The 15,353-nt window shown below is 31.1% G+C and overlaps 2 protein-coding genes across 2 annotated transcripts; both read left to right on the forward strand.

Moving 5' to 3' along the window:
- Positions 1 to 11,038: 11,038 nt before the first annotated feature.
- LOC132716224 (uncharacterized) lies at positions 11,039 to 13,113 on the forward strand. Its single transcript, XM_060699450.1, has 2 exons — positions 11,039 to 11,226; positions 12,417 to 13,113. The coding sequence occupies exons 1-2, from the start codon at positions 11,039 to 11,041 to the stop codon at positions 13,111 to 13,113; spliced, it is 885 nt and encodes a 294-aa protein (XP_060555433.1).
- A 43-nt stretch (positions 13,114 to 13,156) lies between these two features.
- Positions 13,157 to 14,349, forward strand: LOC132716225 (uncharacterized). Its single transcript, XM_060699451.1, has 2 exons — positions 13,157 to 13,473; positions 13,773 to 14,349. The coding sequence occupies exons 1-2, from the start codon at positions 13,157 to 13,159 to the stop codon at positions 14,347 to 14,349; spliced, it is 894 nt and encodes a 297-aa protein (XP_060555434.1).
- Positions 14,350 to 15,353: the final 1,004 nt, after the last annotated feature.

Here is a 15,353-nt window from a genome sequence, read left to right on the forward strand (position 1 = left end):
AATTTACCGAAAAACCAAAGGGGGGGGGGGGTAATGCCCCTTTAATAAAAAGGGGCTAAATTTTAAAATTTCGAAAAAAGCGAAAAGGCAAGTACCCCAAAAAACCCAAAAGAAAAAAAACGGGGGGGGAAGGGTGGCCCGAATTTTGAGGAAAAACCCACAATTTTTTAAATACCAAAAACCCCAAAAAAAACCAAAAAAAAATTAAAAAACATTTCTTTTTTAACCCAAACCCAAAAACGAAAAAAACCAAAAAAAAGTTTTTACAACAAAAAAATTTTTTTAAAACTTTAAAAAGACAAAAAACCCAAATTTTAAACAAAAAAATAAAAAACACCCAAAACCCCGCTAAAATTAAAATCGAGAAAAAAATTTCCCAAAAAGCATGGATGAAATTCTAAAACATTTAAAAACAGCCCATCATAAAAAAAAAACAACAACAAAACCAAATTACATAACGGTGTAAAACCTGTTAAAAATATTTTTTCATAGAACCCCCTTTTCCCGAAAAAATCATATTTTAATTAATAAGAAATAGCCTGAATTATTTACATGAAATTATTTTTAAAAGATAAAGGGTTTCCCATGATTAGAAAACATTTTACTTCCCAGATTTGTTTTATTTTAAAATGTTTTTAATTTTTATTCAAAAAAGAAATTTTCCCTTTCCCCATACAAGTTTTTTCCCTTTTCTTTAAACTCCAAAATACATTCCAAAAAAACCCCGAAAAAAACAGAATTAATAAAACCATTTGGGAACGAATGAATTCAAAGCGTAGGATGGCTTTTTTGGGTTTGGGAACTTTCTTAAAAAAAGATAAATACATTTAAAAAAATTTTTTTTAAATTTAAAAAAAACGCTAAAAAACTATGTATGGATAGAAAAAAAAACGAGCATGAGGAAGAAGTTAAAATAGGTCTGCATATTTTTTAAAAACCCGGGCCTTTAAAAACCTCGATCGCTACCTCTTTTCGGTCTTTTAAAACCCCCCCGGGGGCTATGCAGACCCCCTCTACGGAAATTTACTAAATTAACACCCTTTTAAAAAAAAACAAAAAAAACCCAAAAAAATTTTTTGTAGTAATTTTTTAAGTGTTGTAAAATGAAAAAAAATCGTTTTTTCCCCCAAATTTCATATAAGTTCTTTTTATTTTTTTTCAAATAAAATTAATACTTTAAACGCGTGCAAATATCGTTTTCAAATTAAAATTTTGTAATTTTTAGAATTTGGCTCGACGTAAGTCTTCGTTTAAGGCCTTTTTTTTTTTGTTTTTAAAGCCTCTTTATTCTTTAAAATTTTATTTCTCAAATCTGATTGAAAATTTTTTTACACATGGATATCAAATTATGATTCGTTGCCCCAGAATTTAATAAACTTTTATTACACAATACGGGGGGCTTTTATTTGATTGAAACTGATTTTGCGTCTTTTCTGAAAAAATTTTTTCCTTTTTAAAAAATTTTGACCACAAAATCTGATTTAACTGTTCACTTAACTTCCTTTTTTTTGTTGTACCAAAAACCTTTTTCTATTTGTGTTTTCTTTTGAATTATAACAGTTTAATGGGATCCCCTACGAAAACGACATATTATATTTTACCCAAAATTTGAATGTTCTTTTGGTTTAAAAGAGCGAAGATAACTAAATCTGGTTGTAAAAACCCCTGCCCGTCAAATTTCTAATTATGAGTTAGGGGATATTTTAAATTTTCAATAAAAAATATTCCTAGACAAAGAGCAATTTTTTAAATTTATTCCTTACAAATAAAAGATTTCAAGTGGGGATTGTAATTCCAAACATATTTTTAAAAGATCTTTTATTTTAAAGTTTGTTTTAATGAATTATTAAAGAAAAAAATAAAAGTTTTGTTTTTTTTTTTTGCTAATTTTAAAATGTAATCTTGGGGGTAAAATTTTGTGGGAGGTCCTTACGGATTTGTATTTAAAAAATAGTTTTTTTCCGGCGATACAGGGTTTTAAGAATATAATTTTTTAAAACTATAGTTCACCCCCATTATGATTTTTTAAAATTATGCAAAATTTTTTACTAACATATAATAAGGGGTTATGAGCGTTTTCCGCGTACCCCCCAAAGGGTGTACAAATTTGTTTCCTTATTACATGCAAGAAGACCCAGTTTTGAGTAAGCGACATTTACCATTTTTTGTCTTAAAAAAAAATATTAAGGGGACTAAAAAGGGTTTATAACAACAAAAGAACATGCATAAATTTTGACAACTTCTATTTAATGACCCGTCATAAACATTGGTCTGCGTAAAATTGGAAAATTGATAAAAATAAAAAAATATTTCCACCTAATTAAAGCATTATACGTTTAAATTTTCTTTTGCTTTTTTATTAAAAAAATTGAAAAATTTATATATAAAAGGGGTTTTAAACCCAAAACCTTAGCCTAAAACCTAATTAGCGGGATGATAAAGGAGTAGTGATTTTAAAAAAAATAACAAAAAAAAAAAGTTTTTTCAAAATTTTTTACTTTTTTTTTTTAAAATTTGAAACTAATCTTTTCTAGAAGAGTATTTTTTTAGAGGGGTAAATTGGGAAAATTTTCTAAGCTGGTTTTAAAATGTTTATTTTAATTTTACTCATTTTTGTTGTAAAAACAATTGAGTCTTTAACACCAGAATTTTGGACGTAATTTTTTTTAGATTATGACATACCTCATTCCAAATTTGGGAAAGGTCGCGCGAAAAAGTCGCGCGCCCTTAAGGTCCGAAATAGGAAAGGTCGCGCAGAATTTTTCCCCGGGCATGCTGTTCAAATAGGGAGAGGTCGCACAATAAGAGGTCGCCAGTCAAAAAGTAAAAGGTTTTAAGTTATTTTAGCCCTTCACACTAATTGTTTTAAACAAAGCATAATTTGGTCATATAAGTTTTTATGAAGGGATTCTTACCCATTTTATTATGTCAGGTTTATTGGGTTTTAAATGTTGAGCTGTATGTTTAAAGCGGGAAAATTTTAATTTCTGTTTTTAATAAATTATCATCGTTTAAAATTTTATAGAATGTAAATCAGTAAAAAAATTTTTTTTGTTTAAAAACCCATATATAGTAATTATTTTTAAATTATGCAAGTATATTTTGCATTATTAAATGCTTTATGGAAATAATTATTACCCTTTTGAGTTTTCAAACATGAAATTATATAACTTATTTTTTTTTGTACTAATTTTGTATGAAAAAGTCTGTATCCCTAAACCATTGCGGCATTTTGAACATTTTTAAAGGTTTCAGCTTTTTAAAAAGGTCGGAAACTGGGTCGCGCAAGATTTGTGCAAAAGGGAGGGGTCGCGCAATAAGGCGCGAAACAGTCTACTTTTGCAACCCCCCCTGCTGCGCAGCAGGGGGTATATAGCTGGGAACTTTTCAGCGGGGTGAGTTTTGGGTTTTGAGGTTTTTTGGTGATTGGAGTGGTTGAGTTGGTTTTTTTAATTGCAAAAATGTTTTTTGTTGAAGTTTTAAGGGATTTTATTTTGGTTTTTGACTTTTGATAGAGAATAAAATATATTATTTTGATTTACTGCAAAAATAAAACCCTGCTTTATTGGGCTTGTTTTGTTCATTTTACAGCATGAGAAATTTTTATTTTTAAGCAAAAAAATGAATAAAAAAAAGTTTCCCCAAAAAGGGAAATAGTTTGAACACTGGTGGCAGCGGGGGGAAAAAGATTTTAACATCTCAAAAGGGAAAAACTTTGATTTTTTATTTTTGAGTTAATGGACTTCAAAATAAAAGGAATTAGAATCATTGCGTCAGACTGTTTTCTTTTGTTTTAAAAATAGAAATATCCAAAAGAACTAGTTTCATAGTGAAATCAAAACTAGTCTTTTATGTTTTTGTAAAAAAGTGAATGAAATTTTGAAAGAAAAAAATAAAATCAGTGAATTAAAATCTAAAATGCAAAAGGAGAGACGATGACATCATTTTTAGAAGAAAGCAGTAGTAGGGGATAAAAATCTGCTAGATCTGATCAGATCACGTCTTAAAAAATTCAGAACCAAGGGATTTACGTCAAAAAACTTTCCAAAAAATTGATAAAAAATGATGTTTAAAAGCAATTTAACTGATGCATGGAAAATTTTGGGAAAAATTAAATAAAACTGTAAAATTTTTACAACAAAAAAGCTGGTTTAAAAAATATAAAAAAAAAAATGAACAATTTGAAAGATAAGGAAAATTTAAAAATCTATATATAAAACCCCAATGAATAAAAGACAAACCCAAAGTATTGACAAAAAAATTGATGAATTAAAAAATATTTTACAATCAGAGTTTTAAACTTGCCTGGAACTTTGCATTAAAAAAAGAAACCAAAAAATTTCCCGGGATTATAATTTTCCACTACCAAACAGTTTTTTTTGAGGGAAAAAACGTCATACCCCCTTTCATACTAAATTTGCTGTGTTGGCTAAAACATCCCAAGGTGAAAAAAGGAGGATTTCGCTTGCTGAATAGTCTGGGGGATGATGCAGCAGATTTTTGTTTCAACCAGGTCGCCAAAAACTCAAAAAATCTTCACACATTTGACAATGTCTAGCAGAAGATTTGAGAAAGACTCTATGCCTTTTATCTGAGGACCGAAAATGTAAGTTTTCATTTAAAGGGAAAACCGGGGAGATGTTGCGAATAAAGCGCGGTGAAAGGGCTACCCACTGCAGATATCAACTTTTGGACAATTTTTTTGGGTTTTTTTATTAGATCTGGGTCCCCCGATGGCTGGGGCAAAGGGGATAAAGGGACCCACATACAAAAAATCACCGAGATTCTGGAGATCTATATTTTAAAGATAAAACTAAGGCAAACACCAAATTCAAATTTTTCTAAAGGGGAAAAAAAAATTTTTTCTCAGAGCATTTTTTGTTTTAAAGAAAGAATCGATAAAAATTTGAGGTTTGTTTTCATTAAAAAGAAAATTTGCGCCAAAAAAATTAAAGGGGGATTTTTATGTTGGTTTATAATGTATAATTTTAGGTCATTATCACGGATTGCACGGTCAGAAGTGATAAAAATAAAACGGAAAAATAGGTGGGGCAAGGGAGACGCCTCGTTAGTCCAAAATTAGTAAAAATATAAAAATTTATTTTTTGATACCGCAATGGGTTTTTGTTATTACCTTTAATTTGGGGATATAGTGCAAATTTTGTAGTAGAAAGGGGAATTTTTCTATTGTTTTTTTAATATCAATAGTTGGCTTTAATTGTCCTATTGGAGAAAAATTGATCCAAATTTTAAGCTTTTAAATTTCAAATGAAGGGATTTTCCCCCTTTTAGGTAAATTGATGAGTTTTAAAATTTATAAGGGTTATTTAAGTTCAAAGTTTTTATTTCACCCAAATTTAAGAAAATGGTCTTTTGGGTTTTATTTTCTACAAAAAAAATTTTGTGTTAAGTGCAGAAAGGTTTGCTCTAAAGGAAAGAAGATCCTAGTTGTGGGAAATTTTATTTTAAAATGATGCGTGTCAAAATTCAAACAGTCTTGTACAGCAAATAGGAAGGATAATAAAGGAATTTTTTCTGGGGCAAAATTGATACCGAGTTTTTGGGGGAAATTTTTAGCCATTAAAAAAAATTTAGATAAAAATCTTAAGTTGGCCATACCGGTCAACCTCTTTTAAAAATGGTTTTTCCAATTCGTTTAATAAAAATTTCAAGAAAATGTAAAAATTAAGCAACTCCTTGGGTATATTTAGAAGGAAAAATTAGTTTTGTAAAAAAAGATTTTTGTTAAAGAAAGTGTGACCAAAGCTTCCCTCTCATTAAATGACTTTATGAAAATTATGAAAAACTTAATTATGATAAAAAGTGAAAATAAGAATTTGATAAAGCTTTAAAAGGTTTGCAAATCCCAAATGATTTTGGGGCGTCATTGAAAAAGAGCACAACATCAAAAACTGGGAGCAAAGCTATTTAAAAACGCCTAGGCCCCCCAAAGTTTTGCAAATGAAAAAGAGAAAATAATTAAAGATGTTCGGCCAATTTTATTCAGGAAATAATTTCCTTGGGGTCACCCTTTGTTATGTCAGGGAAAGTGATGGAAAACACATTTTGTGGATTATCGTAGCTTTTAAAAACGTAAAGAAAAAGATGAACCCCCACCCAATATTTGTGTTGTTTGGGAAAAAAATTTTGGGGGATCATATATTTTTCGTCTTGGGTTTTTTTCACTTACAATTTTAAGTTTATGGGATCGCCCCAAAAACACCTTTACACGAAAATTTGGGTTTTTTTGAATATTTTGGTAATGCCCTTGGATATGTAATCACGTCAACCTCAACGAGTAGGGAAATTTGAATAGAGGGGTTTGTGGAAATTTTTTCTGATATACCTGATGATTTTATTATTTTTGCCGACTTAAAACATTAGATAGGGTTTATTAGTTTAAGCGTTTTTGTGATGTGGGAAAGAAATGAAGCCAAACAAATGTTTTTTGTTAAAAATAAGTTCATTTAGGGGCTGTTTGTAAGGGGCATAAGCCCCCCAAAAAAAATAAATTAGTTTTTATTGCAAAAGGGAAAACCGTACATTTAAAAATTGCGTCCTTTTTGGTTTTTGTTCATATAAGGATTATATTTGGATTTTCCCAAAAAAGAGGCATTAAAAAGGGTTTTTGAGGCCCCGGCAACCTTTTATGGGCTAAAAAGATGTCAGAAAAATTTCACGATTTACGAGGGATTTTGGGGAGAAGTCTGAAAACCCCAAAATGATGGGTTATTCATATTGATTTCGAGCGTCGAATTTCGGTATAGGTGGAGTTTGTACAAAAAGCTTTTTTGGGAAAATTGGACAGGTTCGAAACCAAAGAAGGAGCAAAAACTTGAAAAAGGCCAAAGACCTATTGTGAACCTCGGGGAAATGTTGAGTTTTTTACATTTTTTTCATGTTTAAAATATTGTTTGACGTTTGTTCTTGGAATGGATATTTTCTTAAATGGGAAATTTTTCAAAAACCGAAAACAGATGGGAGTGCTTGAAGTGTACACAATAGACTTTAACTAAGCATCGAGGAACTAAGCATAAAGTCTTTTTCGGATTCCGGTTTACCCCCTTTTTCGTGCTTTTATAGTGGTCCCCTATTTTTAAAAGAGCTTCCGTGGAGGGTTTAAAAAATGTGTGAAAAAACATGAACAGTGTCGGAACTGCAGTTTGAATTGGCCACTGGGGTTAAGAAAGTAAAACGGGCAGAGGAAAAAATTTCTGCCCATTAATTTTGGGATGTTTGCTCATGCGAAATTTTTTGTTGTTTTTTCTTGATCTGGGGCGTTTCCAGGGAAAATTTAAAAGAAATTTGTGGTTTGGGAAATTTTTTCGTGGGAAACTTAGGGGAACGGGGGAAAACGTGCGCCCAAGTCTTTTGCGGATAAATTGATTTTAAATGATGCCCCCAAAAAAAAGTAGACAGACATTAATCGAGGGTTTTACCCCAAAAGGTACATTTCTTCGAAAAAGGTATAAATTTCAAATTGGGGAGGTTGAACTTTTAAAAAATGGAAAGGGCCAACTAAATCAGTAGCGAAAAAAGTTGAAAAAAGTTTGGAAAACATTTAAAAAAAATGAAAATTAACACAAAAAGTAAATAAAAACAATTTAAAAATTTCAGGGAAAAAATACACAAAAGGCAGCTAGATTCAAAAATAAAGAACTTTTAAATTTACACTAAAAAAAATTAAAAAAATTCCAGAAAAAAAAAAAAAGATGACTTTTAAAATTCTTAGAACTAACAAAAGTGTGTTGAGTTGTGAATAAATTGAAGAACAGGGAAAATGTTTTTGGGTTTTTTCTAATTCATAAAATTTTGTTTATATTCTAAAAATCCCTTACTTATTTTTTAATTGTTTAGTTTTTTTATTTAATCTGCATAATATCATATAAAATAGTTTTTTTCACAGTATTTTTGTAAAACTTTTGTATTTTTTCCCTGTATTTTTAGTCCCAAAATTTTTCTTTTTTTTTATTTAAAATTTATTACAAAGTTTCAAAGGTTGTCAAATTAAAATTTAAATATTAAATAATTGGTTTTCTTGGAGTAAACAAATCAAAAGGGGGGAGGTGTTAAAGAAATTTGAAACTAATCTTTTTCTAGAAGAGTTTCTTTTGGATGGAAATTTTGGCAATATTTTAACTGGTTAAAAAGTTTTGTTAACTTTTCCATTTTTTTTGAAAACATTGATCATTAAAAGTCCAAATATTTGGCACACCGTTTTTTTTGATTTTGACAAACCCCATTCCAAATTTGGAAAGTCGGCAAAAAGGTCGGCACCTTTAAGTCGCGCAAAGGAAAGGTCCGCAGAATCACCCCCCGCAGCTAGTTTTAATAGGAGAGGGCCACAAAAAAGAGGTCGCGCAGTCTAAATACAAGGTTAAGTTTTTTACCCTTCAGCATCAAATTTTGTTAAAAAAAAATAAATTGGGCATATCAAATTTTTTAATGGGGTTTCCCTTTCACAGCTTATTATTTTAAAGGTTATTGGTTAAATGTTCTGGTTTAAATGGGGAATTATTTTCGTTGTTTAATGAAATTACATCAGTTTTAAAGTTTATAGAAAAGTCAACAGTATAAATGTATTGCTTTTAAACCATATATAGTACAATATTTTATTTTGAAGTATATTTTTCACATTAAATGCATTATTGGGCAGATAAAAATTATTTTTGAGTTTAAAATGTAAATTTATTTAACCCATTTTGATTTTGTACAAGTTTTATTGTAAACATCTGATACCTTAACCCGTTCGGCCCTTTTGACATTTTTAAGCTTTTCAGCATTTTAAAAAATCCCCCAAAATTAGCGCGAATGAGTTTTGTGCAAAAGGGAGGTCGCGCAATAAAGGCGCAAAGTCTACTTTTTCAACCACCCCGCGCCCAAAAGGGAAAGATTTTAGGGTGTTTCATTGGGGGGCATAGCCCCCCCAAAAATAAACCCATATAGAAAAACTACAGAAGTCAGTATATTTAATGCAAAAATCAGAAAATACCCCAGAGCTTGCAGCCCCTTTTATTTTTTAAATGTCAAAGGGGATTTTTTGATTGATGAATCATGAAGCCGGTTGTTTTCGTTTTCCTTTTTATGTTTTTTGGGAAATGGGGAAAAATTTATACTATCAAAACGACGAACGAATACGGAATATTTTAGCGCATATGTTATGAATAAAAAAAAATGTTATAAATAAGCAAACACTATCAACGCCTGAATCCCAGGCTACACCAAATGCTTTAATCGAGATATGTACGAAGGCACTCGTTGAAAATGGTCCTGAGACAATTTTGAAAGTTGGTCAAAATCCTTTAAGAATTGGATAATTTGCGCACAATTTGCTGTTTTTCTTTTCTTTTCCTCTCTTTTTGAAAACAAACGAATATCTCCGCCAAAAAGATTGAATCAGTAATATACCAACACTTTGCGCGAGGGTGACAAGGCTTCCGTGAAAATTTGGTTAAAATCTCTTGACAAATGTAGGAAGAGTGGCATACAGAAGAAATAAATTACGCCCGCCAGCCAACATACTACAATCTAATAACCACGAAACCTGGTTAAAAAGTCTACTTTTGTCTTTCAAAAATAGAATTGATAAACAGTTGTGCCTTTTGTTTGCAACCATAAAATGACACTGATTTTCTTTGACTGATTCAAAGATCATTTTTAATATACACGTGCAGTCAAAGCCGGGAAGAAAAGTACTTAATTCACCTTACTAACTAACACACTGATGTATTCCTTAAAAACGAAGTAAGGAATGTAAAAAAAACTCTTGACAGATTTGATCAAGAGCAACATAAAAAGTATATTAACACATTGTTTCATTCTGTAAAATTGTAGCGATAGCCAATGTGAGTAGTGTTCAGGGCCAATTATAATGTTTTCCTTCTTTACCAATTTATATGCTTAAAGGTTACGTACATACAACAACAATATATTGCTTGTTTATATTTGTATTCTAACTTATATACCTATATCTAAGAGGAACACGATGAAACTAAAAGAAACATACAATAATCAATATTTATCAAATTATCAAACGTCAGTTCACATAATGTCAAACTTAAACATTGGTCCATTCATTTACAACATGTAACTCCTATATGTACTCTAGATAGTCTAAAGGAATTACATGGACCTTCAGTGTGTGTTTTATGTCAAATGGATTAGTATTTTCTTTTAATACTTCTCATGTTTTGCTGCGATTTGGAAGGGACTGCTTCTTGTTTGTTTGAAATGGAAATATTTAATTGACCAAGGTGATCACTTTATATGTATGTATACACTAATTACAAAATTCGTACTTTTTAACACAATTTAAATGCTAAGATGTTCGGCATAGGGGTAGATTCACAATATTAAATAGTAGTCAATGACCATAAGTCATGTTCAATATTTTATCTTGACACTTTGTTTTGAGTATAAGTTAGAAATGATACTCTTGGTCACGAATAAGCTCTTTTTGTCGCGAGCATCGCGATAATTTATTGTATGAATGTTAATAATTTAATAAATGTTTCGTTTTTTCTTGTATTAAAGATAATAATATGATTAACTCATATAATGAATTTACACAATATGCATGCTCTTTTTCATATGCAACGGTGTTGTGTGTTGCTGTAAAGTATTCGTTTAGCAACGATGTAATTTACATTATTTGATATACATATACCGTTCTTATTGTAACGTTCAATCACCGCCGGGAAACGTCTATTGTTACATCAACGGTGTTTGACACCTTTGGTCATGTATTTTACGTGTCTTCTATATATTTGGCGGGAAAATTGATTCTATATAAAGGTTTCATAGTATATGTAAAAGTTAGTTTGTTTATGTATTTAGACCTTTCGGACTTGTAGAACTTAAAACTTAATATTGGATTTAAATTGTGATTCTTTGATCATTTACATGAAAAAAAGGATATTAAAAGTAGTCAATCATTTCTTGTTGTTCTTACTTATATATAACTGTTTCCAGTGTAGCTTTTAAAAGCTTAAAATTAAAACTTCGCTACATTGTTCTTCTTGTTCTTGTTTTTATAAAAATGACAAATATCTCATATATCAAAGGTGTTAAAACTAGGTTTTGTAATGTTCTAGAAAGAGAAATTAGTGTAGCCAAGGATTTACTTACGTGTATTGTTGAGAATGACGAAGAGGAAGAAATGGAATTAAAAATCTCAAAGTGCATGGAAAAGCTTACTTCTTTTATTGCAAAAAGTGGAAGTTCAAAGTGAAAAACTGTGTTGTTTCATTAAAGAAAGCTAAAGTGAGCCTATTGGAATGATGTTGGATGAAAATTGTTCATTGTGTACAGATGCTATAGATTTACATTCGGATTCAAAACATTACATAGAGGATATTGAATGAGTGTAGTTTAATACTAAATTTATTAAACGAGTTGAATAAAATCATATTATGCGAGCCTCTGGAGAGCATAATATTGTTTTGTCAACGAGTTTAATAAATTTAGTATTGAATCTACACGAATATGATATTCTATTTATCACATAATATAAAATAGGAACAGTAAACTGTTAAAATGAGTATTTTTTCAATGACGCGCCTAAAGTGTAAGGCTAACAATAGCGCGCTTTAACGCTTATTATGTTTATATTTAGCGCAAATGACGTCAGGTCAAAGTGTTATTAAATGCCTTTATTACATGCTTTTTGGTGGTTTATAGAAATATATCAGTGAAATAAAACTGGTAATTTCACTGTTTGAAACAGTGAAATTACCACTTTGATAATTTCACTGTTTTGAATTTAAGCCCCTTACGTTGTTTCAGTGAAATACCAGCGTGCACAGTACTGGGTACCAACTTAATGACGTAACGTCGTAAATGACGTCACGTTGTATTATTATTTGGCGCGCTTTTCATTCAGTATTAGGTTTAATGTCTTTTTAAAACGTTTCTTTGCATATAATAAAAAGAAAATGTGTTTAGTTTAGTGTAAGATCGAAATATATTTCACCTTGTGAACACCCAAAGTTCATATTTCACTCGTGGCTGCGCCACTCGTGAAATATACCTTTTGGTGCTCACTCGGTGAAATATATTCCGATCATACACTGAACTAAACAAATATCCTCTATTTATTACACTCCTGCGCCGCGTATTATGTGATAAAAAGAAATAATTGTACCTTGAATGAAGAAAAGCACCATAAAAAAGGAAGCTGTTGATCATCCTACAACAAAGCAATTACTTGATCTGCAAGCTAATACGCAGAAGTTACTTGAGTCTCAATTGAAACAAAAAGAACATTTTGAAATGAAATCGTTACAAAATGTTTCAACGGTTAAGTTACCTTAAATCGACATGATCTCATTCGGTGGAGACAAAACAAAATGAATCGAATTTTGGGACTCTTTCCAATGTGCTGTTAATAATAACAAATCTCTGACGGATACTGAAAGATTCAACTACTTAAAAACAAAGTTGTTTGGCGAAGCTAAATTTGCTATAGCAGGTCGAGCACTCTCAAACGAAAACTTCAAAGTAGCAGTGGATATACTATTAAAGAGATTTGGTAATTCTCAAGAAATCATTGATTTACACTACAATGAATTGATAAACATGCAACCTGCTTCAAATAAAGTTGAGTCCTTTAGGTGTCTTTCAGATAAAGTGGAGAGACATTTGCGAAGCTTAGAAGTTTTGAAACAAAATGTGGATCAAGATATCTTTGTGTCCATATTACGGTCAAAACTGCCGGAGGATGTTCTTATTCAGCTTGAAATTCAGAAAGGAGTAGACGTTAAGTGGACTGTGACTAGATTAAATAAACAATTACAAGAGTACTTGGTTGCTCGTGAACGTGCTGTTAAAGAAAAGGTGAAGGATACAAAAAGCAAAACAGAAGGTCATGAACGAAATACATCATTAAATAAACTGCCACAGGAGAGATATTCTTCTACCAGAAATGGTGTTACAAACATGAAATCATCGGCAACGGCGTTGGTTACTACAGTTGCCAATGCCGTAAAGAAACCTTACGATACCAAAATGCAGTGTCGTTACTGTCAGAAAGCACATTGGAGTGATGAGTGTAATCAATACAAAACTATACGCGAAAGAAAAGATCGTGTAAAAGGAAGTTATTTAAATGTCTGAAACCTGGGCACCTATTTAATGATTTCATGTATACTGCGGGTAAATGAATGCTCACCATAGAAGTCAATGTCCAAAAAGGTTCAGTCAAATTGAAAATGTGACACATTTAGCAAATAATATACAAATGAGTGACGAATCACAAGAAGTGAAAGAAAATGGTCTCAGGGAAATGAACAAAGTGATATTTATGCAAACTGCAAGCACTGAAATTCAAAATCCAGTAACAATGGAAAATTCACAAGTAAGAATACTTTTTGATTCAGGGTCACATAGGAGTTATATGTCGGAAACATTAGCACAAAAAATGAATTTAAAGGTGTTTGGAAAACAAGATATTCATGAATCAACATTTGGCAGAAGGTTATAACTGTAAATATTGTGCCATTTATAAGTGAAATATCTAGAGTCAGAAAGAGTACATGCCATAATGCATAGTGTGCAACTTGCAGATAGTTATGTCTCCAATTGAGTTTTTGATTGGTAATGACTGCATGTGTTACATAGATTTTGTTCTCAGTTAAAACCTGGTCTTTATTTGTTGGCTTCTAATCTCGGATGGATCTTCAGTGGAAGAACCTGTAATACAGAAGAGAAGATGACATAAGCATGCTTATTCTAATACATACCAGTAATACAATCAATGAATGTACATTTGCTAGTATGGACAAAAGTTTACAAACCACAAAAATTGCAATGGACGATCTATGGAATATTGAAGCAATCGGTATGACAGATAAACAGGTAGACACTGATGATGAGATAGCAATGAAGAAATTCCGTGAAACCATTCAATATAAAGACAAAAGATATTTTGTAACATGGCCTTGGAAGAATGAAGAACCCGATATACCCTTAAATAGAGAGTTGGCAGTAGGTAGATTAAGATCAACCGTAAATCGAATGAAAAATAAGCCAGAACTTATGCAGAAATATGATAATGTCATTCAAGAGCAATTTACAAAGGGCATCATTGAAAGAGTAGAAACAAAAAGAGTAGGAATTGTCCACTACTTACCTCATCATGCTGTTATCACTCCACAGAAAACCACCACAAAATTGAGAGTAGTATACGATGCCTCATCTAAGTCAAAACAGAGCAACAAAAGTTTGAATGAGTGTCTCTACAGAGGACCCGTAATGTTACACGACTTGTGTGGTATGCTTATGCGATTTAGACTACATAAGATAGCATTGGTTGCAGATATTGAGAAAGCCTTTCTACAAATTGGTTTATAGGAAAGTCAAAGAGATGTAACACGCTTTGTGTGGTTAAAAGATATCAATAACCCGAGATAAGACAATTCTAACTTACAGAAATATCGATTTTGCCGGGTGCCTTTCGTTGTAGTATCAAGTCCGTTTCTAATGGGTGTGACCATTGAACTTCATCTAGACTCCTATAATAGTGAGATTGCAGAAAAAATAAAAAAAGAACAAGACGTGTAACGAAGTTTGATTGAATGTACGTGAATGGATATCAAACAGTTTTGAAGTTAACAAATCATTTCTAGAAAAGGACAAAGCAGAAACTGAATCTATGAAAGTTTTAGGACATGATTGGGATGTTGATAATAACACTAATGACTAAGCAGTTAAATTATGGCAGTATTAATCATATGAGCCGCGCCATAACAAAACCAACATAATGGGTTTGCGACCAGCATGTATCCAGACCAGCCTGCGCATCTGCGCAGTCTGATCAGGATCCATGCTGTTATTATCAGTTTCTCTACTTGTAATAGGGTTTGTAAGAGAACAGAATGTCATTTTGTGTGTCTGAAAACAGAAAATAGACATAAATGACAGTGTATAATTGTTAACACTAACATGCATCACATAAAAATTCACTGTGTACAACAGTTAATTCTAATGTGCATGTCACATGATAAAAAATAAAGATATGCAACTATTTTTGGAAAATAAAACAAAACAAACAAAAAAACCACAACAACAGTGCTGAACATAAACAATACAATATTGTTACAAAACGCTTTCCTCTCTAATAGCTAAGCTGGAAAGTGTTACATCTGAAATCTTTGATTCAAGAGTCCTTAGTGAGACACAACTTTTCTATATCTAGAAGCATCATTTAGTAAATGACAATCTGTATAATATCATTGAGCTTTATACCATATTTATTTCTGTTTTGTTCTTTGTTTTTTCTTTTTGTCGGGTTTTACATCACACCAATAGAGCCTCAGGGGCCCCTCAGTGCATTTTTTCAGGAACAAATAGAATAG

Source organism: Ruditapes philippinarum, unplaced genomic scaffold (assembly GCF_026571515.1).
Source record: "Ruditapes philippinarum isolate M1 unplaced genomic scaffold, ASM2657151v2 ctg863_1_1_1_1, whole genome shotgun sequence".
NCBI classification, from domain to species: Eukaryota; Metazoa; Mollusca; class Bivalvia; order Venerida; family Veneridae; genus Ruditapes; species Ruditapes philippinarum.

What these genes read in the sequence shown, in the direction of transcription:
- LOC132716224 (XM_060699450.1), top strand. Translation starts at nt 11,039, where the DNA reads ATGACAAATATCTCATATATCAAAGGTGTTAAAACTAGGTTTTGTAAT. An exon ending in GCAAAAAGTGGAAGTTCAAA is followed by an intron (nt 11,227 to 12,416) that starts GTGAAAAACTGT and finishes GGATACTGAAAG; the next exon opens with ATTCAACTACTTAAAAACAA.
- LOC132716225 (XM_060699451.1), top strand. Translation starts at nt 13,157, where the DNA reads ATGAATGCTCACCATAGAAGTCAATGTCCAAAAAGGTTCAGTCAAATT. An exon ending in GAATCAACATTTGGCAGAAG is followed by an intron (nt 13,474 to 13,772) that starts GTTATAACTGTA and finishes TACATTTGCTAG; the next exon opens with TATGGACAAAAGTTTACAAA.